At 46.7% G+C, this 25103-nt stretch overlaps 2 protein-coding genes across 4 annotated transcripts in view; both read right to left on the reverse strand.

Moving 5' to 3' along the window:
* The window catches only part of SLC13A4 (solute carrier family 13 member 4), a 47260-nt gene extending 44883 nt beyond the window's left edge, over nucleotides 1–2377 (reverse strand). For all 3 annotated transcript variants that reach the window (XM_017887739.1, XM_017887737.1, XM_017887741.1), the window contains exon 1: nucleotides 1556–2377. In XM_017887739.1, the coding sequence (XP_017743228.1) occupies nucleotides 1556–1654 (99 nt within the window). In that variant the 5' untranslated portion in view covers nucleotides 1655–2377. The remainder of the gene's footprint in view (nucleotides 1–1555) is intronic.
* Nucleotides 2378–7684: 5307 nt separating this feature from the next.
* Nucleotides 7685–22916, reverse strand: FAM180A (family with sequence similarity 180 member A). Its single transcript, XM_017887742.1, has 3 exons — nucleotides 22564–22916; nucleotides 10882–10982; nucleotides 7685–8439 (listed from the first exon to the last, which is right to left on the reverse strand). The coding sequence occupies exons 1-3, from the start codon at nucleotides 22637–22639 to the stop codon at nucleotides 8095–8097; spliced, it is 522 nt and encodes a 173-aa protein (XP_017743231.1). The 5' UTR covers nucleotides 22640–22916; the 3' UTR covers nucleotides 7685–8094.
* Between the last annotated feature and the right edge of the window lie 2187 nt (nucleotides 22917–25103).

Consider the following 25103-nt stretch of genomic DNA (forward strand, 5'->3'; position numbering starts at 1 on the left):
TGCCTGTAGTCCCAGCTACTCCGGAGGCTAAGGCACGAGGATTGTTTAACCCCAGGAGCTCTGCAGTGAGCTATGATTGTGCCACCGCACCCCAGACTGGGTGACAGAGTGAGACTCTGCGTCTACAAAAAAAAAGTTTGATGAAAGGGGTGACAGATGGATGAAAGACACTCTACCTGCTGGGCACCTAGTCTGTGCCTTCTGTGGGCTGTGGCCAAGGTCCCCAAAGATGGGGCTGACTCAACCAGGAGATATGAGAGGTTCCTGATACTGCTTGGGAGAGGAGGTTAATATGTCTCTTGGTAACAGTCCCTTATATCAACCTGACATTGAGAAAAAACAAAAACAAGAAAAGACACAAAAAGAAAAAAAAAATCAGACCCATTTGGACAAAGCAGAAAATTGACTAGGGAACAGTCCAGGAAAAATGTCAGCAGCAATCACTGTCTGCTAATCCCAGCCCAGTTTTAATTGGCATCTCCCTGGCACTCTGGAGTATTTATTCTATGAAAGATTTAAGCCAGTTTGGTTTTGAGAAGAGCCATCCTAATCCCCTCTGTGTAACTTTTTAACTTAATGTTGGTTACCAAGTTACTTAAGGAGCAGAGTAGAAGAATTACTCTCCCTCCTACAAACGTGATTAACCTGTTTTAGCTTACTTTTCCTAAAGTCTCCAGGGCAGTGCTTTAGGAAAGGACAAGCCAAAGACAGGAGGAAGAGAACAGCAGAGGGAAGGGAAGGGAAGCAGGTGACCACGGGGAGGGTGTGACAGTCAAGCTGGATGCGGAGCCAGAGCTCAGGTTCCTCTGTTCACACAAACCAGGTGAAGAATGAGCTCGCGGGGTAGAGTTTGAGGGCTCTCATCTCTTTTTTATCGTGTCACTTTTTATCTGTCCTTCAAGGGCACAGAGAAGAAAACACAGAAGACACAAATAATTCAAGGCCACATGCATGGGACCGGGGCAGCCTGCCAAGCTCTTCTTTCGTTCCTTCTCTAATCATTCATTCCCTGAAGCTGATAGAAGACTTCAGGATTAGAGCTTCAACTGTGGTCATCAAAGCCCACCAGGATGCAACCACAGACCCCAGACTGGCCCCACGGTTCTCTTCCTCCCCCAGCCTTCTCCTCAGTGCCACTATTGGGAGCTCTTTCTGTGTCTCCAGGGGTTCTCAGATAACCAGGGTCCCAGGTGAATTCCCGACAAACACAGATGCACCATGTCGTTTGCCTGGGTGTCGCTGGCCCTGGCTGCTGGGGCGGACTGGCCTGCTGCTTGGTGCAACACCCATCAGTCACTTCTGCCAAGGCCCCTACTCTGTCCTGACCCCTGGTGGAGGCCATGGGGTTGGGGCACTGGGACTGGGATAGGAGATGAACATGACAGCTTTTAGGAAGAAGGTATCTTGGTTTCCTCCAGAAAAACCCTTCCATTTCTTTAAACCCACCACAAGCCACTTTGAGGGACTGCCTGAGCACCCCATGTTCCCCATCGACCTCCCCTCTTTGCCCTCCCACTGACTCCCCGACCCCCGGCGGGCGCAGGTCGGTACTCACGCTGCTGGGGTGGAGGACGGGCAGAGGCAGCAGCAGGAGTGGGACGCAGACGACCAGCAGCAGCTTCCGGGCTCGGAGCAGGCCCTGCAGCAGGCCCATTGCGCCTCTGTCCTCCCCAGCTCGTCCTCGGACCCCGCTCTGCCGGCGAAGGGCTTCCTCCCTGGGCACTGCTCTCTATCCAGAAAGACTTCTTAAACCTTTCTTGGCTTCCAAGAGTCCTCGTCGTCTTGGGGGCAGAACTGGAGGGCAGTTATACCCTCGCTGTTTCTGCAAGAGGCTGGGCTCCCGGCCTCCTGCTTTAGGTGGGATTGATGAGCATCGTTTTGTGACCCGCAAAAAGGAACTGGGAAAGGATGATAAACGGGGGCATAGTGGGCCTTCTCTCGGCTTGATTAGTAATAGAGTAACTTCATTCTAGGTGTCAGCAAAAACCCTCTTAATCCATTAAACCACACCTTTGCTGCTGCTGCTCGGCCTTGAAGAAATCATTTAAAAGCTTAAAAACATTAAAAACGCTCAGAGCATGTTGTGCTCTCCATCAGTTTTCCTCCCTCTGATGACCTATTTTGGGGAGTCCTTGTTTCATCTCCTACCTGGGCTCCCTGTTGGTAAGAATCTAGTAGCCCCTTTCCTTAAAACAAGCACCTGAGCTTGTCAGAGTTGCAGGCGGACTTCAGGTGGGGCTGCTGGTCGCTCCCAGGACCTGGTACCTTAACGCTGTTCACATGTCTTTCCCTCAGATTGGTTCCCTACTTATAATTTGCCTTGAGCCTGGGCCTCCAAAGCAGAAAAGAAAAGTCCCCACAACATTCCTTTTTATCAAAGGACAAAAACTTACTGGAGGCCCACCTTTAACTTTCATCCACCAATGGGAAGCTGGGACAGAGGCAGTAGCTCCGCCCACTCCTCAAAGCCAATCAGCAAATTGAAAAGAAAGAGTTAATTTCTCTCCCCGAGGCCGCTCTTGATTGGTCACAGCGGGGGCTTGCTGATTCCGCAGAACCTAGGCAGCCTGCTAAGCTTATTTTTCAGTTTCTCCAACTTCCTACGGCTGGAGTGATGACCATCATCGTAAACATAATCTCACGTACCCAAGCACAGCTTTATTGTTTCGGATCATAGGACACAGAGCTTTCGCTGGGAGGGCCACCTGCTGATCTAGACCTTAGGAAGGGAATGTGCCTGGTGGCAGGGAGAAAATGCAACATTCCTTCTGGAGAATTTGTCTTAGAGTGTACAAAGTTAAGCCTTTCAGACTTCCCTGCTGGCAAAGATCATTTGCCTCAGCACCGGGGGGGATATAAAGGGTCTAGGCCAGCAGAGGGTATGAGCCCGTGAGAAAGACTCCAGATCTTTTGGGAAGTATAGCTGCCTCCCTGGCAAAGTCTAGATGCCAGTCTCATGCCCAGATGTCAGTGGACTCTGGCTAAAGTAGGTGCTCAAATGCTTCTCTCTGAGGCTCTCCAAAAAGGAAACCAAAGCCCTTCTTTGGCTGGTACAAAAGGAGGGGGTGGGAGGGCAGGGAAGAAGTTGATGAGTTCAGGGACAAGGTCTTAGCTGCAGTTGAACTCTGGAATTTCTCCTGCTTACAGCTTGGAAGAAGTTGTTGGCTTCTTTTCTCACAACGGACATGTGGATTTGGAGCAAGGAATAAAAGCAAAAGCAAAAGCTCAAACATTCTGTAAGTAGTGGTTCCTGGCAACATGACCTTACCTTGATCTGGGAGATGCTGAGCAGAGTCAAAGGGTTATAAAACCCACGTTGTCTTGAATTCACAGAACACAGGAATGGCGTTCCAAGATCTGCACCTATACTACTTGGAAATGATCCCCAGGGTAAAGTGACCAGGGAAGTCACCCAAAAAACAAATTCTTCTTGACTTTTAAGGCAGGTGCAACTGTGGACAGCCCAGGTCCCCTTTGAAATTATCTTGCCATCGTAGGATGGGCTAGGATGACTCAACTCTTTAAATGCATGTTAAAGACTGGCTACTGTATTTACTACATTCTGACCTCATGTTTTTTGGTTATGATTTTGAAACTCAGAATGAACAATACCACGTGTGATGTTTTGGTCGCAAACATTAAAGACACCGGATAATTATAAGCAGCTGTGGAAGTCAACATCCACTGTTAAACCCATGAACCATTTCAAATTCCTCAGTGAGATACTCTGAGATAACAAAGATTCCAGTGAGCAACTCAATCATGACATTTTTATTATACCATAGACGAATATTTGTTAAATAAAAATAGGTACAGCAAGTGATACAATAACACCAGTAGTTCTCCTTCAGAACTCTACCCATTTTTCAGAGGAAGGAAACACTTTTCCAGAATACAATGCTCAAGAAATGTAAGCCAGATCCCACTTGTATGAGGTATCTTAAGTAGTCAGACTCTCAAAATCAGAAAGCAGAATAATGGCGCCAAGAGCTGGGGCAGGCAGGGGGAAGCGGGAAAGGGGAGTTGTTCAATGCGTATAGAGCTTCAGAATTACAAGATGAGAAAGTTCTGGGGGTCTGTCGCACAGCAGCATGCATGGAGTTAACACTGCCATACTATATGCTTAAAAATGGTTAAGATGGTAAATTTTATGTGATATGTTTTTTACCACAATAAAAAAAAATAAGATATTGAAATGGATTAGGAAAGTAAGGGGTGTTGTACAAAGTAATTTAACAAGCATTTAATTTTAGACTGTTGGACCTGCAGAAATACTTTGATTTGTTAGATTCAAGGTGAGGTGACAGAGCAATGAAGGTTTCAGCAGTTAAATGTTTGTTGATGTCTCTTGAGTGACACTGACACTGGAGAGAGCTGTGAGGATGCCAACGATCGAGGAAACGTAGAAAGGTTTTAGATCGTGGGCCGGGCACGATGGCTTACGCCTGTAATCCCAGCACTTTGGGAGGCTGAGGCAGGCAGACCACTTGAGGTCAGGAGTTTGAGACCAGCCTGGTCAACATGGTGAAACCCCATCTCTGCTAAAAATACAAAAAAATTAGCAGGGCATGGTGATGTACACCTATGGTCCCGGCTACTTGGGAGGTTGAGGTGGGAGAATCGCTTGAACCCTGTAGGCAGAGGCGCCACTGCACTCTAGCCTGGGGACAGAGAGAGACTGTCTCAAAAAACAAACAAACAAAAACAAAACAAAAAAACCCACAAAGTTTTTAGATCCTAAAATTTGTCAGCAGAAATGGTTACATAAGTCATGGGCAAGTTTCCACTATAAACATCACACTCCCATATTATTCTAATAGTAATTATAACCAAATGTGACCCCTTCATGACTATAGTTGTGTAGAGTGTGGCACTAATGAGGCAAAATAGGAGACCCTGTTTGTCTGTCTAGTCTACATTTCTACTGTTCCTTGGGCAAAGAATAGGGTTTTCTGGCTGCTGGTGGTGATCATAGTATTCGATTCTGCATGTCAATGAAGTCATTGTTATAAAACTGTGGGTAAACAATTATCTGCATTCAGATTAAAATAGTTTTTAGGATTCTAGTTACTGAAAACGAGTCTTCATCTGTCTTTAAAAAGGTCATGTCCTTCTTTTTTCTATTTTTTTTCAGTCATTGATTGCCACAGAAATTCAGGCCCCAATTTGTGTTTAATTTTTTTGTTGCTGGGTGAATGTTCCTGGGAACCATCCTCCCATTCATGGATTTCTTAACTACTGGGAGCAGCTATCTACATAACATGGTGGTCAGGGACTACAAGGGTGGGCCTTTCTATCTGATGATTCTGAGTACAAGAAAGTTTTCAGATCCATTGTCAAGGGAGTGGAGCCTCAGGGCGGGACACTGACTATCAGGGTATTGCACAGTGTCTAGGGACTGAGGCCATTGCTCATCCACTCCCCACCTGACATCGAGGAAAAGTACAAACAGTGAAGGTAGGCTACCATGTTTATCTGGGCGATCCCAACACTGTCTGTACACTGACTTTTGCTTTATTTAAACAATGATACCCAGAGAAGACTGACAGACAGTGAGTGTTAGAGTGTGGGTCAGCAGAGATAGAGCAAAGGTCAAGCAGAAGAGTCTTGGAGATGCATCAAAAAACAGACACAAAGATACATGGAACTGGGCCCAAATATAGAGCAGCAGAGATACCAACTAAAATAAAACAAAGAAAGAAAGAGACAAGCAGAGTGACCGTGTCAGAGAGAACATGTACATTTAGAAAGAGAAAGATTGAACAAAAAAAGCATATATCAGAATCTGCATTTGGAGGAGGTGAAAGAGCAGGTATGGTCAAGGAATGAGAAAGAGAGACTGAGACTTACCAATCTTCTGAGCCTGAGAATATCAGGATGCAAAACTGTGTTTTTCTCTGATGATGAATACCTTCTTCCTGCATCCCAGCATTTCTCTAAAAAGATCATGCAGGTAGCACTGCTAAGCAAAGCTTATTTGCTCAAAGATTTTGAAGGAGTCCAGACCTCATCATTACCAAATGACAATTGTTAAATACCCATTTCAGAATCAAATTTAGCCCAATAAATCCTCACTCATTCAAAGATCAGACTTATTGCAGCTTTAGCTTGCAGAACACAGCTGTAAACTTAGGAGAAGCCAGAAAGATCTCTGAGCTAATGAGGAATCCTTATTAGGACCCAGACACTCGACCCCTAGCAGAGGCCTTCATCTATTAACTCTTATTTAACATAGAATTATAACAAGCCTGGCTATCTTAGTGTGTAGGCGATGGCCAGCTAAGAAAGAACAGACTGTGAAGGGCAAGTTGTATTGGCAACAAAGAAAAATGTGCTGTAATAGTCTGACAGTGAGGGAGACAGCAGAAAAACTCAGAACTGAACACAGAATGAGGAGTCTGGGACCTCTCAGCGTCGGTACAAACAGTTGAGCAGACTTCTTAGGTCCAGGTGCTCTCCTTATAGCATCTCACAGTTAAACAATTGTAGCAACTTCATAGGTAGGAGTCTTAGAGATTATCTTATCCAACTCCTTCATTAGAATATTTAAATGATGATATGGCTGGGTGCAATGGCTTGCACCTATAATCCCAACACTTTGGGAGCCTGAGGCAGGTGGATCACTTGAGGCCAGAAGTTCGAGACTAGCCTGGCCAACATGGCAAAAAACTGTCTCTACTAAAAATACAAAAATTAGCCAGGTGTGGTGGTGCACGCCTATAGTCCCAGCTACTCGGGAGGCTGAGGCAGAAGAATCACTTGAACCCAGGAGGCAGATGTTGCAGTGAGCCGAGATAATGCCACTGCACTCCAGCCAGGACGACAGAGCGAGACTCCATCTCTCTCATATCACACACACACACACACACACACAAGAATGTTTAAATGATGATCTTACACTAAACAACAGCTTAAGGTGATATGTACGTATAGTTTAAATAGATATCGAGTCAATATCTCTAAAAGGAAAGTTTTGGCATTTGAAAGGGTAGAATTCTGTCATCTGAAAATCATTTTTATTTGGAGCATTTAGTGCTCTGATGATGCTAAATTATTTTCACATGAAGACAGACAGGCACAGGCCTTCATGCCACCTTGTTCGTTGGGAGACTCTTTCTGCATTAGCTTGGTTTTTCTGTTCAAAGACAAGGTGTGACTGGATCAGGCTGTTGGCCCCTTCCTGTTTCTCTTCTGTGTTAAGCCAGCTTTCAAAAAAGAAGAGTTCAGACAGAAAGGTCATAAAATTACTGATTTTCTAATGGATTCTTCTTGGCAGCTTTTGGAAAAGTCAAGAAGTATATCCTTGGCAAATAATATATTTATTTGGGTATAGCTCTAGTTTCTTTATATTTACTATAGAACCTCTGGAAAAATGTTCATTCATCCCAGCACCCTAGTCCCTTAGGACCGAAGGAATCTGTCCCCCATCTTCCTGCCATGATGTCTCCTTTAGCTCATTCCTCACTCTTTTTTTAATTTTTTTTTTCTTGAGACAGAGTCTCACTTTGTTCCCCAGGCTGGAGTGCAGTGGCACGATCTCAGCTCACTGCAACCTCTACCTCCTGGGTTCGAATGATTCTCCTGCCTCAGCCTACTGAGTAGCCAGGATTACAGGCATGCGCCACTGTGTCTGGCTGACTTTTGTGATTTTAGTAGAGATGGGTTTTCACTGTGTTGCCCAGATTGGTCTTGAACTCCTGACCTCAAATAATCCTCCCATCTCAGCCTCCCGAAGTGCTGGGATTACAGGCATGAGCTGCTGTGCCTGGCCTGTCCTCACTTGTGAGTGTGTGTGGCGGGTGCTCTGGGTTGAAGCATATTGGACTTCTGCCTGCCACAGGCAACCCATTCTGCCCATGGAGGCATCTTGAATTACCACTCCAGCCCTTCCAGGTCACATGATGGCATGAATCAGATGTGTCTTCCAGGAAACTACAAGGAGAAAAGAGCATCGGGGTTACTCTGTTTGATCTCTGCTGCTCTGTGTCAGCGGTACGTGTTTTGTTGCTGGTCTCTGTAAATGGAGTAGAGAATGAAGACTTTCTGGATTACTGTGCTGATCCCTGCTCCGAGGTCCTGGTGTGGGCCAGTCTCTCAGGGAGGTACTCCCGGCTGTGAGGAGCGCATCAAGTCATGCCTCAGGGCCTGGAAGAGGCTAACGAGGGACTGCGCCCAGATGTCCTTCTGATAGCCGTGGGACAGGGCTGTGCGGTAGGCCACATAGGCTAGGGTCAGCACTGTCCTTTCAAAGTCTTCTTTCTTGAGGATGCCAGGGTGGCTGGAGAGGCTGGCGCTGAGCCGGCGGATGTCTGGGATGCTCTTGGGGATGACACTGTTGCAGACGGTGCGGAAGTCCGAGGCCTTCCGCAAGGAGGCCAGCTCCTCGTCCTTGATGGAGATCTGCAGGTCAGGGCTGATCTCAAGTTCGGCCAGCAGGAACTGGTGAGAAAAGTGAATGTGCAAAAATATGAAGTGGGGCATTGCTGAGGACACAGTTGTATTCATTATCACGCACCTTCCCTTAGGGAGGCAGCTGCCAGAAGAGCTTTGGAACCCAAGAGACCTGAGTTCCAGTTCTGACTTTCTCACTTGCTGTGTGACCTTGGACAAGTTACTTAACTTCTCCGAGGCTCACTTTCCTTCTCTGTGTAAATAATTAGTAACAGCATCTACTTCACTGGGGTATTGTGAGAGGTAAATAAGACAAATATGGACAGAGCTAATACAGTACCTGGTTCAAAACCAGTATTTAAGGGACTAATTATAGTTTCCAGTGTCCTGGATAAATTCCTTCTTCCCTTTCTTTCTCCCACCCAACAAAGATCATCTAAAGCATCAACTATTTCAGATAAGTTTAAGGCAGAAGCTGGGAGACTTTCTGCATTAGCTTGGTTTTTCTGTTCAAAGACAAGGTGTGACTGGATGGGGCTGTTGGTCCCTTCCTGTTTCTCTTCTGTGTTAAACCAGCTTTCAAAAAAGAGTTCAGACATAAAGGTCATAAAATTACTGATTTCTTTTTTTTTTTTTGAGATGGAGTCTCACTCTGTCACTCAGGCTGGAATGCAGTGGCACGATCTCAGCTCACTGCAACCTCCACCTCCTGGGTTCAAGCGATTCTCCTGTCTCAGCTTCCCAGGTAGCCGGGATCACAGGCGCCCACCACCATGCCCAGCTAGTTTTTCGTATTTTTAGTAGAGATGGGGTTTCACCATGTTGGTCCGGCTGGTCTCGAAAACTCCTGACCTCAGATGATCCCCCAGCCTCGACCTCCCAAAGTGCTGGGATGACAGGCATGAGCCACTACACGGAGCCAAATGACTGATGTTCTAACTGATTCTTCTTGGCAGCTTTTGGAAAAGTCAAGAAGTACATCCTTGGCAAACAATCTATTTATTTGGGTATAGCTCTAGTTTCTTTATATTTACTATAAGACCTCTGGAAAAATGTTCAGAGTTTGAAGGATGCAGAGGATTGTGTTAGGAATCAATTGGGATACAGAGATTTGCCCTTGTCTCTCACCTGCCCACTAAGCGTAGGAGCTGGGTCTGCCATGCACTTCCCTGCGTAGTGCCAGGCTCACAGTAGGGACGGAATGACTCCAAATCCTAACTCTTCTCTCTGTCTCTGTCTTCCCCTGCCCTAATTTATCCTCCATGACACTGTCTATGAGCTTTCTGAAATATAGATCTCTTTGTATGACTCCCATGTTCAAGACTAGGCAAAGACTCTGCATTTCCCAGTCTGGTTCCCAAGGCAGAATTTGAAATCTCTCCCCTGACTTAACTACATGGCTACAGCAAGTTATCTCTTATTTTATTTTATTTTTTTTAAGATGGAGTCTCGCTTTGTCACCCAGGCTAGAGTGTAGTGGCATGATCTAAGATCACTGCAACCTCCACCTGCCAGGTTCAAGTGATTCTCCTGCCTCAGCCTCCCAAGTAGCTGGGATTACAGGTGCACGCCACCACACCTGGCTAATTTTTGTATTTTTGGTAGACATGGGGTTTCACCATGGTGGCCAGGCTGGTCTCGAACTCCTGACCTCAGTTGATCCACCTGCTTCGGCCTCCCAAAGTGCTGGGATTACAAGCATGAGCCACCACACCTGGCCCAGCTGTCTCTTTCTTAACCAGACAGTCCTAGTGCATGGAGTCAGAGGATGTCACAGCTGGAAGGGAATTTTGGACAGCATAGTTGAATTCTCTCATTTAACAGATGAGGAGAGTCAGGCCCAGAGAGAAACTATGGCTTATGCAAGGTGGCACAGCAGACGGGTGACAGAGCCAGGACTAAAGCTCAGATCTCGAGCCTGGAATCATAACACTGAGACAATCTGGGCGGTCTTGGGAAACTGACCCTGTGGTTTGGAGGAGGAGTGGGGTCTCAGTGATGCAAGGTGAGAGGTAGTGGAAGACAGCCGGTAGGGTGGTCCGTGGCTTCCAGAAACCCAGCTGGGCTGGCAACTCATCCAGACAGCACTGCTGTCACAGCATGCAGGGCCTTGGAGACATGGCTGCACCCAGACAACGGCTTGGCATTTCCTGGCAAGTCCTGCCTCAGGGCCTTTGCTTGGGAATTTTGCCACACTCTTCTGCCTGGGCACCAGGATTGATGCCTATGGGTCAAATCTAATTTTAATTTAAACTGAACTGAACTCCTAACGCCATCATTCTCTGTTATAGCATGTGGGAAAGACAGGAGGCATGAGGAATACTTTATGAATGAGCAAGATTCTGTGACCTCTACAAATTAGGCTATTCCCTACCACAGCAGGGGTCACTCATGGTCAGGGGCTCAGGTCACTTCTCCTTTTCCAAAAAAGAGAGAGAGAGTGCAGTGCCTTTTGGGTGACGTGGATTGAGCACGTTCCCCTCTGCCTACCTCGAAGAGCAGCTCCACCTCCTCCAGGGAGGTCTGCAGGACTGGGTTCAAAGGCAGTGATGAGGACCTCTTTGGCCGGTGGGCAGCAGGGAAGAGCACGGCTGAAAGAAAGAAAACAGTGAGTTCCTGGCTGCTGTGTGTGCCCAGACCTTTTCCCTCTGATCCACCTGCAGGGTAGTCAGGGAGTCTTAAAAATGGACTGACTTGGCCAGGCTTGGTGGCTCATGCCTGTAATCCCAGCACTTTGGGAGGCCGAGGCGGGTGGAACACCTGAGGTCAGGAGTTCGAGACCAGCCTGGTCAACATGGTGCAACCCTGTCTCTACTAAAATTACAAAAAAATAGCCAGATGCGGTGGCAGGTGCCTGTAATTGCAGCTACTTGGAAGGCTGGGGCAGGAGAATTGTTTTAACATGGGGGGTGGAGGATGTAGTGAGCCGAGACTGCGCCATTGTACTCCAGCCTGGGCAACAGAGCGAGACTCCACGTAAAAAAAAAAAAAAAGGACTGACTTGACAGTGATGGTGGACACAGAGTGAGGAGAGAGGTGACACACCCCCCTGGTGTGGCCCAGAAAGCTCTCAGGCATGTCAGACCAGTGGCTGAAAAACTGGCTGCTCATCAGAACCATCTGAGAAAACGAGAAAAGAAAAGGAAAGAGAAAAAGGAAGAACCATCTGAGAAAGTTTTGTAAAATCTATATGCCTAGGGATACACATGCCTTAGGGAATTTATATTAAACCAAAGCAAAATAAAGCAAAGCAGAAATGATGAGCAAACAAAAAGCTCCAAAGTCAATAAGTGAGTTCGCTGAAAACACTGTTCCCTGATAGCACTGCACACATCTTAGCATGTTATCACTATGAAGTGCTGGTTTATGCCCTTTTAAATCAGAAGATCAGGCTTCTGGCTACCTCAGGCTCATCCAAAATACAGCTGCCAAGAATCTGAACACAGGTGACAAAATAAAGGAAGAGAGTGCACAAGACCCTGGCCCTTGGATCTAGGGCATCATTGTGGGGTCAAGCTCAGAGCTTTCCCCAAGGGCTGACTGATTTCTTTTTTTTGTTTGTTTGAGATGGAGTCTTGTTCTGTCACCCAGGCTGGAGTGCAGTGGCACAATCTCGACTCACTGCAACCTCTACCTCCTGGGTTCAAGTGATTCTCCTGCCTTAGCCTCCCAAGAAGCTAGGATTACAGGTGCGTGCCACCATGCCCGGCTAATTGTTGCATTTTTAGTAGAGACAGAATTTCACCATGTTGACCGGGCTAGTCTTGAACTCCTGACCTCAAGTGATCTGCCTGCCTCAGCCTCCCAAAGTGCAGGGATTATAAGCATGAGCTACTGCGCCCAGCCAAGGCTGGCTGATTTAGGAATACATTTAGTATAAAGTCAGTGACTTGACAGTGCTGCTCCCCAGTGGTTGCATGCAGAAGTGGTAACTGGAGGAAGATGAATGACCACTAGAGGCGCACAGGACAGCAAGAATTAGGCACTGGCTGGGGTCAAGTGAGGGAGAAGACAGAACATCAGAGGGTACAGGAAAGATCATTATAAATTGCAGTTCTCCAGGACCACGTCAGGCTAGGAGCAAATAGCCCTGGTCACCTCCACGGCCCCTCTGGGGAGCAGGCACTGTGCAGAAATGATCGGCAAGCCCTCCGCCAGCTGATAAAAAAGGTACAGCTTCTTTAAGACACTTGATTGTGATCTACCAGAAAACTGGGGAAATAACGGTAAAAATCGAGACTATAAGGTGTTGGCACCCCCTGAAGTTGTACAGGCATATTTTGCTTAATCATACATGGCAGCTCTGCTAGTTGATAATAGTGCCCTTAAGCCACTGAGAAAAGGTCAAATTATGTTCAGTGTACGCAGTTAAAGAAGGCAGGCTGGGCGCGGTGGCTCACGCCTATAATCCCAGTACTTTGAGAGGCCGAGGTGGGCAGATCACATGAGACAGGAGTTTGAGACCATCCTGATCAACATGGTGAAACCCCATCTCTACTAAAAATACAAAAATTAGCTGGACATGGTGGTGCGTCCCTGTAATCCCAGCTACTTGGGAGGCTGAGGCAGGAGAATTGCTTGAACCCGGGAGGTGGAGCTTGCAGTGAACCGAGATTGTGCCACACTGCATTCCAGCCTGGCGACAGAGTGAGACTCCATCTCAAAAAAAAAAAAAAAAAAAGAAAAAAAAGGGCAGAGAAGGATGGAAATTCATTTTAGAAGGATTTTTTTCCATCAGAAGTGATAAAAAAAAAAAAAAAACATCTTTAACTTAGAGGAACTTTTCTGTAAAGCTCACTGGTGGGGATCTCCCATGTCCCAGAAAAGCCTGATGGATGTATCATAGTATTGCTGTAAATTACTTTCTTAGTAACTCATTTATGATCGATACCACAAGTTCCTCAAGGACTGGGATCCATATAGTTTAATATTTCTGTACCCGTGGCAGAGCCTGGCAGGCATCTGGACTGTGTGCCAGGCATAGCTGTTGATGACCAAATCCCTGCACTAATGGTCGCCTCGGCCAGCAGAGTGACCAGCTCTGTTTTGCCAGACCATGCTCGGGGAAGAAGCCATCAGCTCCATGGCAGTATTCACTAGCCCGGCATTTCAGCAGAGTTTATACTCTGCCAAAAAAGAGCCAGTTTCCCACAGAATCATAGATTTCATGGCTCGAGGAAGCCTTTGCCCCTGTTCATCCACTGCCAGTGCCTGTAGTGTCAGGTGGAACGCAGGAGAGTGAGGTGTCTGTGACGCCACTAGTTCACACTGTTAGAGTCACCAAAGTGGTTTCTTGAACCTGGCTCCAGAGTTCTGATTTAACTGAATCAGAGTGCAATGAACACATTATGATTTCGTAAAGCTTCCTAAGTGCTTCTAATGATAGCCAAGGTTGAGAACCACTGTCCTAGTGAGTGAGCTTGACCTGAAATTGTGTGGAAGACGCTGACCCTAGGCTGTGTGGCCGCTCTCTGGTTAGACTGGTGCTTCCGAGCCTTGACTAGACATTCGATTCATCTGGGCACTTTTAGAAACCCGAATACCCAAGACCACACCCCAGGCCAATCTGTGGGCATCTCTGGGAGTGAAACGTAGGCACTGGGACTTTTTCCAGCTCCCAGGCTCCAGTAGGCAGCCAGATCTGTGTTATCCACATCACAGGCCGATGGTGTCCTTCTACCATAAAACAATTCAGAGTTCTTGCCTATCTGATGGGGCCTTACAAGGCCAACTGAAGAGACCAAGGTCATCACGTTCTTGGAGGTGAGGAGTGCAGGCACAGAGAGGGCATGGGCTTTGTCTCTGCTTTCTCCTTGGTATGAGATGAGTTGGTCTTAGGTCAAGGTGTGCCTGTTTCTTTCTTCATGCTCTTCTTTTCTTCCCGCCAGGAAGAAAGGGGTGGATGAAACCCCTTCTTAGGATAGGATCTAAGAGCGACTTTACTTCTTTAATTCTGCTAGAATTTATCTCTTATTGCCAAATTAAAGGTATTGTTCCCTTAAAAAAAAACACACAAACAAAACAAAACAAAAAAAAAACCCCTCAGTCCCAGCAGATGAAGGCGATAGGGAGGGAATGTCAGGGCGTGGAGCCCTTTCTTTTCCCTGTAATCACAGCCAGCCTGTGGCTGCCTGCCTGGAAGTTATTCATGATCTTAGACCTGGACTTTCTTCACTCAATTGTTGCCCTGCGAACAGCAACATGCCTTTAACATGCTCACCCCAGGTGGACCCCTAGTTCTCAAACAGCCAAGAAGAAAATACTTCCTGATTCAAAGCTGAGCTTGATAATGGAAACTCTGTCATTTCCAATAGCTCTTGGTATCCTACTGAATAATAACATAGTTTGGTGGAGACTTAGAAATAGCTTCAGCCTTCAGGCAAGGGGAATGGCTATTGCTTTACGATGTAAGTTTGTACCAGGCGCGGCAGCTCACACTTGTAATCTCAGGACTTTGGGAAGCTGAGGCGGGTGGATAACTTGAACCCAGGAATTTGAGACCAGCCTGGGCAACAAAGTGAGACCCGTCTCTACATAAAATAAAAAAAATTAGCTGGGCATGGTGGCACATGCTTGTGGTCCCAGCTACTTGGGAGACTGAGGCAGGAGGATCAATTGGGCCTGGGAGGTCAAGGCTGCAGTGAGCTGTGATTAGCTACTGTATGCCAGCCTGGGTGACAGAATGAGACCCTGTCTCAAAAAAAAAAAAAGAAAAAAAAAAAAAGAAAAGAAAAGCCAAGCAAATGGGAGAAAGCATTTCCAATGAATGTAACTGATAAGGATCAATATCTAGAAAGCTAAGAAAGAGGTCCTACCAATCCATTTAAAAAGCAAAAAAATCAGAATGTATGTGTGGGAAGCACAGGAATCTTAAAGATGGGTCTCTCTCCCTCCCTTCCTCACCCCCACCCCTGTGCTGGTCCACCAGCCCTAGCAGTGCTGCCCCTTGCATTTCTATGGCTGCTTTGACCTTGTGCATTGGGCAGGGGTAGGGAAGGTTGTGCCCCTTAGGCTGCTGGAGTGCAGCCAGCTCTAGGGCAGACATCTCAGTGGTTCAGCAGCCGCCCAGATCTGACTCCCTGTGTGAGGCAAGACCTAGAGGGAATCTCCACTGGAGAGGCTGGAGGTGGTGGGTGAGAAATAGCTCTATCTGATCAATGTCAAAACACAGAGGTCAAATTTCACAATGTACAGTCACTCCAAGATGTTCTTGTCCATAATGACAAAGGCTGGACCCCACCAGAAATGCTGATGGCTGAAACAAGGGCTGGCAAACTCCAAGATGTATATGTGCAAAGCTGGAAACTAGACTTGCTCCTACATTTTAGAAAATCCTGTTTCCGCCGGAAGACTTTCCTGGGAACCCCACCGTACAGGGTTGTTTTCCTTCTCTATCTCTATCTTTCTTTATCCAGGCCACATGTTTTGCATCTTGCTGCACACCACCCTGAAAAGTTTCATCAGGGTTGCCAGGCCCTGGGAGGGAGCGAATGGGCTGTGTGCAGCCTCTGCCTCACCTCTCTGTGTGTGTAATGCAGTGCTCTAGGTGCAGTCTCAGGATATGTTTTGGAATGATTTAAGAAAACATAAACCAGGTAGTGATAAAACCAAACCAAAACAACAGCCTTGGAGACTCTTCAGGGCTTTGCTGGTTTTTCTTCCTTTTCCTTCTGCTCCATCCCTCAAACTTACGGAGGTCGCTTAAAGTTCAGCTCCCTGCTCCCTGCTCCCTGTGAGTAAAGTGCTCTGGGCAGCCCAGCCTTCGCAAGGCTGATGGGAGGGAGGCCTGAGTGCTCCTCCCTGGATGCCCATTAGCAATGGCATCCCCTCTAAGAGTGGGATGGGGAGATCAGAGACTGGCAGGAGGATCCCACGCCTCCCAGGTGCTGCCTGAGCACTGAACCTCAGACAAGAAGGTTGGTGTGACATGTATGTTAGAAGCACGGACTTTGTGCATCTTTTGCTTGTGTACAATTGGGCCCATTTGTTTACTTTCTTCTCCATTCAATGCTCCCCGCCCAGCCCACTGTCCAGGCGTTTCTTCAGGATGTGAATGTGTCCATGAGGGCCACTCAGTGTGTCTGTCCTAAGGGCCCTGAGATTCAATGGTCAACTTGCGTGGAAGTTGGCTGCCCAGGCTGGCCATGGGGTGGGGAAACCAAGTGCTGCTCAGTTCCTCCTCGATTCCCTGCCCAAATGAGCATCTAGGACACATGGGACCAACCAGCATAGAACAAGTGACTCACTTGCTAAAGGTCATGCCACATGGACTGAGTTAGTCCGGGAGCTGGATCCAGAGTTCATGATTCATGTGTTATAGCGTGTTCTGTCTACGTCTTCTGCTGAGAGATACCTCTGGAGCTTAGACTAAAGCTCTTAACATGTGGAGCTCAGATATAATAATGCAATAGCTCAGGGGCACCCACTGTGTGCCTTGTGCTGTCCATAGGTACCTCGTGAGGTAAATATGAACTTTCCATTTTATAGATGAAGAAACTTGGAGGTTAAGAAAATTGCCCTAGGCCATCCAACTTATGTGAGGTAGGGCTGGGATTAAAATCCAGATCTCCAAGGCTGCAAAACCCAATCTCACTGATAAGTGAACAATTCTCTTTTTTGTAGGTACCTCTGCCCAGAGACTGGGCATTCTTCAGTTCTGAATAACGCCAGAAAGGATAAATGGTAGTTAGTGATGAATGAAGGAATGCCTATGCATTTGGTAGAAAATGTATTCTTAAATGGATCACACATATTTTTCAAAACTCTGACTTTGACTTATAATAATGTGATATGCAAGGTAAAAGGACTACTTTTAGGATCACTCTCCTGCTTTGATTCCCCTTTTCTCCCTCATTGTTCCTCTTTTTTTTTTTTTGGAGACAAGAGTCTTGCTCTGTTGCCCATGCTGGAGGGCAGTGGTACAATCTTGGCTCCCAGGTTCAAGCGATTCTTGTGCCTCAGCCTCCTGAGTAGTTGGAACTACAGGTGCCACCATGCCCGGCTAATTTTTTTTTTTTTTTCTCCAGTGGAGACGGGTTGTTTATCATGCTGGCCAGGCTGGTCTCGAACTCCTGACCTTAAGTGATCCTCCTGCCTCAACCTCCCAAAGAGCTGGGATTACAGGTGTGAGTCACCGCGCCTGGCCCTTTATTGTTCCTTCGCAATCGCTTGGCAAAAGCACAATCCAGCTCTACCCATTCCACACCTGCCCCTGTGCACCTGAATGTGGCTGGAGAAAAAAGCTCTTTGTGATGACTCTATTTAAAATTACAACCCTCTGGACTCTCTAGCCTCTGTCCCTACTTTATTATCATCCAACAAATCACATATTTTAAAATATAAATATATTTGTTGCCTGTTTCCTCTCACTAGAGGGTATGGGATTTTGTCTATTTTGTTCACTGTTGTACTCCCAGTGCCTAGCATCATGCCCCTTCCTGTTCATCAAAAGAATAAATAATCCCATAGGAACACATTACCTGCCCTGTTCACTAAGCTCTATTCTTTTCAAATAGAGTGCCTTACAAAATCTTTCCTTTTCTAATAGGGTGAATCTAGAGTTTATTTGTGATTCTCGGTCTTGGCTAATGATCAGAAAGTAGATGTTGACTTCTGTCTCCACCACACCCTCCCCTTATCCCTGAGGAGTCCCTGTTTGGGCCCGGAAGAAGCTATTTTTTCATTGATCTCAGTGAGTGCTGTCCCCTACCTCCCCCACACCTTAGCCCTTCAAAACTTTCTTGCCTAGACAAACAGCCAGAGGCACTCCAGTGGAGTAGCCTGCCTTTGTTGGGCAGCCCGACCTTCTCTTTGACTTTCTGTAATCTGGGTTAAAAGTCTCTTTCTTCTTTCCTCCCATCCCTCCGATATGTTCAGTAGCACAGTATTCAGGCTAATCATGCTTTCCCCGGAACTGTGTGTAGTATTTGTGGCAAATAGCTTGTTGGAAAGGATTCAAGCTGCAGACCATCTCAAGCCAAACTACAACTGTATTTTTAATGAATCAGTTGAAGCAACTCGATGGAAAGGACAGTGGGTGTGGAAAGAAAAAGCTCTCGTTTGTAAAAGATCTTTTGCCAGATCTGATGGATGTCATTTACTTTTTGGCTCCTGGACCAGCCCTCTGTAAACACAATGCTATTCTGAGCAAGCCAGGGTCTCGTCCCTGTGCGTGGGGATCCTCTGGGAGAGCTCCTGAGAGGGCTCTGGCAGCCAGCTCCTCTTGGCTGGAAAGCTCCACCATGTAGGGGCAGCTTGGGGTTGCCGGGAGCAGGTGAGTGGCCCATGGGGATGGAGAAATATGCAGAGCGGACGAATGAGCACGGGGCACTCTGACAGCAGATGGACCTCGGGGATCAACTTCAACCCTGCCCTTGCAGCTGGGGGAACTGGGGCACTTCACTTCTTGCCTCACTCTCCAGTTTTCTTACCTGTAAATGGCCAGGATAGCACCTGCCTCATGGAGTTACTGTGGAGTGAGAAGATGGCTCTGCATGGGGCACCTGGGCAGTTAATACTTAAAACAATTTTCTTTTTGGACACAGGGTCTTGCTCTGTCATCCAGGCTGGAGTGAAGTGGCTCAATCATAGCTCTCTGCATCCTTGACCTCCTGGGCCTAAGTGATCCTACCACCTTCATTTCCTGGCATTAAGTGATCCTACCACCTTCATTTCCTGGCATTAAGTGATCCTACCACCTTAACTTTCTCAGTAGCTGGGACTACAGGCATATGCTGCTACACCCAGCTAATTTGTTTTAATTTTAATTTTTTAAGACATAGGTTGGGGGGGGTCCCACTATGTTTCCAGGATGGTCTCGAACTCTTGGCCTCTCAGCCCCCTGAGTCACTGGAATTACAGGTGTGCACCACCATGCCCGGCAGTCAGTGAGTACTTACTGAGTACTGACCACAGGCCTTTCCCTCATGGAACATTCATGACTGAGGACACACACAATCCTAAAATGGACACCTGAAAATGACATAATTTCCATCAAAAAAATGGAAGGGCTGCTCTATTAAACTACTTAAAAAATAATTTGTGTGTATTCAACAAAAGCATAGATATTCATATTCCTTAATAGATGCATATTTGTTTCTCAAGTATGGCTAGTCCTCCCCCTTCCAGTAGTGCCCTGGCAGGACCTGGTATGTGCTGGGACGTGGGCCACCTGTGTGTGTGTTTGTGTGTGTGTGTGTGTGTGTGTAGATGTGGCTTTCCTGGCTTGGCCACAGGTGAGTCATTTGGTCTTCATCAAGCTGGTGGGGCTGGAATGGGTGATCCTGGATCCTGGCATGGAAAGCTGCCTCCCAGGGTGGAATCCTAGAGAGCGCTTAGGGAAAGGCTGGGAGGATGGTAGGAAAAAGACAGTCCTAACAGCAGGGTGCATATTGCCTGTGGGTTTACGTCTACATTTCTACGTGTTGGAGCAGGAGGGTAGGAGGATGGACATGGGGTAGCGGTGGGGCGGGGTCTGAAGGGCAGGGGGTGGAAGAGGAAAATCTCAGGAAGACATTGCCCTAAGACTTTCCAAAGGGAGTACTTTGAATTGAGGCTGGAGGTAGGGTGCGGGGAAGGATGAAGGTGAAATGAATAATACATTTGGAAAAACTGTTATTCATTTGGGTGTGACTCCTATTCCGTCTTAAAAAAAAGATGGCAAGAACTGTGTATTTCTTTTATAATTAGAAGAAAATGTTAAAAATGAAAAAAAAAATCAGCTACATGGAAGACATTTGATGATGGTTGGAGGGACTCCATATCGTTTGTTGACTCTGAGCGCTGACTTGAGCCATTAATCTAGCACGTCACATCTGCTGCCTCATAGTGGCCTCGATATCAGATGGGCTGGCTTTGAGTCAGTGGATCGTGAACTCACTGTGGAAAGACCTTCCCCGTTGTGGAAGGACATGGTCCAGAGAAGCTGCTCCCAGAATGTTGCTAGATTCCCCTGTTAAGAGCCTCAAACTTCCTTTAATGAAAATTTTATTTTCAAAATGGGCAGGCAATAGCTAATATTTATATTGTGCTTTGTCATTTACAAAGCATTTTCAGCTATATTTTTGAATATGACCCTCACAGTAACACCATGAGGGTGAGTTTTATTGATGTGATGGATGTTAATGTCACCTGTTAGTCAACTAAAGCTCAGAGAGGTTAAGAGACTTGTCTGAGATCACACTGCCAAATAGAGGTGGAATTTAAATCAGGTCCCTTGCAGAGTAGCTCATGATGTGGCTGTTATGTTTATAAGCCATATTGCAAATCAGATGATCCCTTTTGGCTTTGTAACAGCCTGTGCATTAGGAAGAGTGGGCATTATTATCCCGTTTAATAAACAAATCTCCAGTGTGACAAAGAGGGGAGCGACAGAACCCAGCTCCAAGATCTCTTTGCTCTTTACTTCCAAGTGCTACCTCAAAGTTTGTGCACATTACTAACAGGGAGGCGTGACAACAGAGTGACTATAGTCAATAATAATTTAATTGTACATTTAAAAAGAACTAAAAGAGAGCCGGGCACTGTGGCTCACACCTATAATACCAGCACTTTGGGAGGCTGAGGTGGGCGGATCACTTGAGGTCAGGAGTTTGAGACCAGCCTGGCCAACATGGTGAAACCCCATCTCTGCTAAAAATACAAAAATTAGCCACGTGTGGTGGTGGGTGCCTGTAATCTCAGCTACTCCGGAGGCTGAGGCAGGAGAATTGCTTGAACCTGGGAGACAGAGGTTGCAGTGAACTGAGATTGCACCACTGCACTCCAGCCTGAGACTCCATCTCAAAAATAAATAAATAAGTAAAGAAATAACAAATAAAAATAATAAAAGAGTATCATTGGATTGTTTGTAACACGAAGGATAAATGCTTGAGGGGATGGATACCCCATCTTCCATGATGTGATTATTATAAACTGCATGCCTGTATCAAAACATCTAATAGACCTCAGAAATATAAACAACTACTATGTACCCACATAAATTAAACATTAAACATTAAAAAAGGAAAAGGGAGGGGTGTACATGTGCATGTGCGTGTGTATGCAATGTTGTTATGGGAAAAACGAAGAATGCTGTATTATTTGTTTCTGGGCAATGATCACTTCACAGCTCAGCTCAAAAGACTTATATCCCTGTTAGAGATTAAGTCTCTAATATCAGGTTGAACCGTGAGGAAATAAACCCCAGCATAAGTCCAGTAGCTTTTGTCTCCCTCCCATTTCAGATCCTTCTCTCGCGCTGCTCTATCCCCACTCTGGCCACTCCTTCCTTCCCTGACACGGTCCTTGAGAAGCAAGCAGGAGGTGCATCCATGCCACCATGCCAGTTGCCTTCCAATTTTGCATCTCTAGAAACACCTACTGGCCTCACTTGAAGGAGCCCATTCTTGTTGCAGTTCTTTCTGGGAGAGTGAACTCAGTTGACTTTAGGCAGTGGAAAGATTTCCATTCATATTGGTGAAGAGTGGGCAGTGCTGTGGGTACCTCCTTTCCTAACAGTGATAAACTCGGGCTCGAGGTGCTCCCGGTGTCTACCAAGCAGAGCCAGTCCCAGGGAAATGGAGAAAAGATGCCATCCAGCTAGGAGGAACTACATCCTGAGAGGGAGGAAGTCAGTGATGACAGAACAGCCTTTTCTGGGGCCCCTTCCTTTGTGAGGAGGTGGTGGGGCCGGTGGGTGCGGCGGAGGCTGAAAGGTTGCTCTCCTCACCTGCCCACCTCTGGCTGCAGAGATGCATCCCCTCCTGGTGAGGAGGCAACGTCCTGTAGATCTTCTGCTCTCGTTCCCCCAGGGAGTAGGCCTTTGGCATCCCAGCCCCCATCACTCCATCATTTTAGCAGCAGACCTCAGCACCTGCTCTCCAGACGGTCTGGCCCAACTGCTGCAGGTGGTGGGGGCAGTCGAGGAAATGAGTTCTCTCTGGGATACCAGAAAGGGATGCTCTCTGGGTTCTCCACCTCGACCTAGTTCCCCCAGGGGCTTTGATTTTTTTCCAGTGTCATTTCCCCATCACCCTCTAAGAAGGGGGAACATGTCAAGAAGCATCAAGCAATTGACAGAGATTAGATAAAAGGAGAGTGCGGGGCTTCTAAGGTACTTCCCTCCAAATTTTGAATTGCATTTAAAAAAGAATAATGAGCATCAAACAAACAAATGAATAAAAAGCAACTCACCCTTGCTCCACCTGTGGCACATAGAAGCCTGAGCATTGTAATACAACAGCAGAAGCAGCAACATCTTCCAATGCATCTTGTCCTTCAAAAGGTGACAAATCGACCCTCAAGCCCAATGGAACCCCAGTAGCTGCAGGTATGCCCACGCTGTTCTTCCCAACGAGATGATGGAGTGCTTCCCTCCCTTCCTTTTGCAGACGTGCAGAAATGCCTACTCTGCCTCAGAAGGCTGGAGGCTGAAGGCTGCGTCCTGGGTGGGACAGGAGTCAGTACCTCTCTTCATTTGACTCTCTCTGGGATTGGGGGACTGGGCTTCCACAGAGAGACTCTGTTTTTGAGCACATCTGGAGTGACTCACGGGGCATGTGATCTCCTTGGCAGTGGGGCGGATAAATATAATTTCTGTACTTGAGTTCCATGTGTTGGATGCACCCACTGGAATTTTTTCTTTAACAAACAGACCCGCGGAACTTGTTAGAGAGCCCGGCGAAGACTTGGCTGCTCTCCCCTTCCACACATACGATACCAGAGCCAGGGGCGAGGGCTGGAGGCAGAGTTGGGAGCCTGCCTGGCAGACACCAGGGCTGGTTGAGCCTAAGTTGCCTTCAGGACAGCAAAATCGTTGTGGTGCCTGGACTGAGTGTCACTGTTGCCCAGCCCTCGAGCTAGACTAGGACATTGGCGCCTGCCTAGAGCCTGTGTCTGGTCTTCCCAGGTTCTGGGTGGGTGGGGAGTTGGCAGGTTGTGACCCAGCTGAAGTGGAGAGGTGACATGGTGAATTGCTATTGTCCGTGCGAACGTGTATAGGTAATGATCCAGGAGCCCACAGGTGACCCCCAATTCGCATTGGTGATGCTCCCATTTCTGGGCTGTGCCTAGACCTGGGACCAGGCCGCTTTGATTTTTGCAAGCAAAATGGGAATGTTTTTCCATAATCATTGTAATATACTGCCATGAACACCTTAATTCTTTCCCATACCACTTTCTCAACTTCTCTGGAATGATAGGGAACACTAAAGCTTGAAGGAAACTTAAAGATTATGCCATCCTGTGGGTTTTCCAGTTTGTGGAGGTGGTGCCCAGGGTGAATGGGCTCCTGGAGAGGGCTCCTCGAAGCTCTACGCTGCTGCAAAAGCTCCTCTTTAATCTGTTATAAGAAGTTGTTTGCGAGCCGGGCATGGTGGTTCACGCCTGTAATTCCAACACTTTGGGAGGCTGAAGTGGGGGAATTGCTTGAGGCCAGAATTTCAAGACCAACCTAGGGAAAATAGACCCTGTCTCTACAAAAAATTAACAAAATTAGCTGGGTGTGGTGGCATGTGCCTGTAGTCCTAGTTACTCAGGTGGCTGAGGCAGAGGGATTGTTTAGGCCCAGGAGTTCAAGGCTGCAGTGAGCTATGATCATAACGCTCTATTCCAGCCTGGGTGACAGAGTAGAACTTTTGTCTTAAAAAAATTTAGAAAAACCTTTTTTTTTTCTTTTTTTTTTGGGAAAAAATTACTGGACTACAACATTTGAAAACCAGTCCTCTCACTAATATTAATAATAGCTATTAGGTGCTAAATTTGTTTCAGGCAGCGTGCTAGGTGTACTCCTTGTATTAACTGATTTAATGCATCCACCGAACTAGGAGCTTAGGGCACTAGCCAGCAGCACCCTCCAACAGAAATATAGTGTGAATCACAAACGTCACTTAACATTTTCTACAACTCATATTAAAAAAAGTAAAAAGAGGCTGGGCGTGGAGGCTCACGCCTGTAATCCCAGCACTTTGGGAGGCCGAGATGGGTGGTTCACCTGAGGTCAGGAGTTCGTGACCAGCCTGGCCAACATGGTGAAACCTCGTCTCTCCTAAAATACAAAATTAGCTGGGCATGGTGGTGCACACCTGTAATCCCAGCTACTTGGGAGGCTGAGGCAGGAGAGTCTCTTGAGCCTGGGAGGTGAATGTTGTGGTGAGGTGAGATCATGCCACTGCACTCTAGCCTGGGTGACAAGAGTGAAACTCCATCTCAAAAAAATAAAAATAAAAAAAAGAAAAAAATTAAGAAGAAACAAGTACAATGAATACTAATAATACCTTTCATTTAATTCAATATATCCAAGATACTATCATTTCTACAAGTAAGTGATACAGTATTAGCAAGGTATTTTATATATTTTTTTACATGAGGTCTTTGAAATCTAATGTGTATTTCACACTTACAGCACTTCTCAAGTCACACCAGCCCTGTTTCAAGTACGTGATAGCTCCATGCAGCCAGTGGCTTCTGTATCGGGCAGTGAGGAGCTAGAAGGTGAGAGGGCAGGCTCTGGGGCAAGACGCCTGTCTTTGTATCCCAACTGTGCCCCTGACTAGCTGTGTGATATTGGTGGAGTTCCCGAATCTCTCTTGGGCTTGATTTTCTCCATCTATAGAATGGGGATAACAATAATTTCTTCTTCATAGGGTTGTTTCAAGGAATCAATACATTAATATGTATAAATGTTGGGAATAATATCTGGTACATAGTAAGCGTTGAATACATGTGAGCTCTAT

The sequence above is a fragment of the Rhinopithecus bieti genome, unplaced genomic scaffold (assembly GCF_001698545.2).
Source record: "Rhinopithecus bieti isolate Rb0 unplaced genomic scaffold, ASM169854v2 scaffold_17275, whole genome shotgun sequence".
Lineage (NCBI taxonomy): Eukaryota > Metazoa > Chordata > Mammalia > Primates > Cercopithecidae > Rhinopithecus > Rhinopithecus bieti.

Excerpts from the sequence above, each read along its gene's own strand:
- FAM180A (XM_017887742.1), bottom strand. The coding sequence starts at position 22,639 with ATGCATTGGAAGATGTTGCTGCTTCTGCTGTTGTATTACAATGCTCAG. Across the intron at positions 10,983-22,563 it reads GTGCCACAGGTGGAGCAAGG|CCGTGCTCTTCCCTGCTGCC; the intron begins GTGAGTTGCTTT and ends TCTTTCTTTCAG. Across the intron at positions 8,440-10,881 it reads AGGTGGAGCTGCTCTTCGAG|TTCCTGCTGGCCGAACTTGA; the intron begins GTAGGCAGAGGG and ends TTTTCTCACCAG.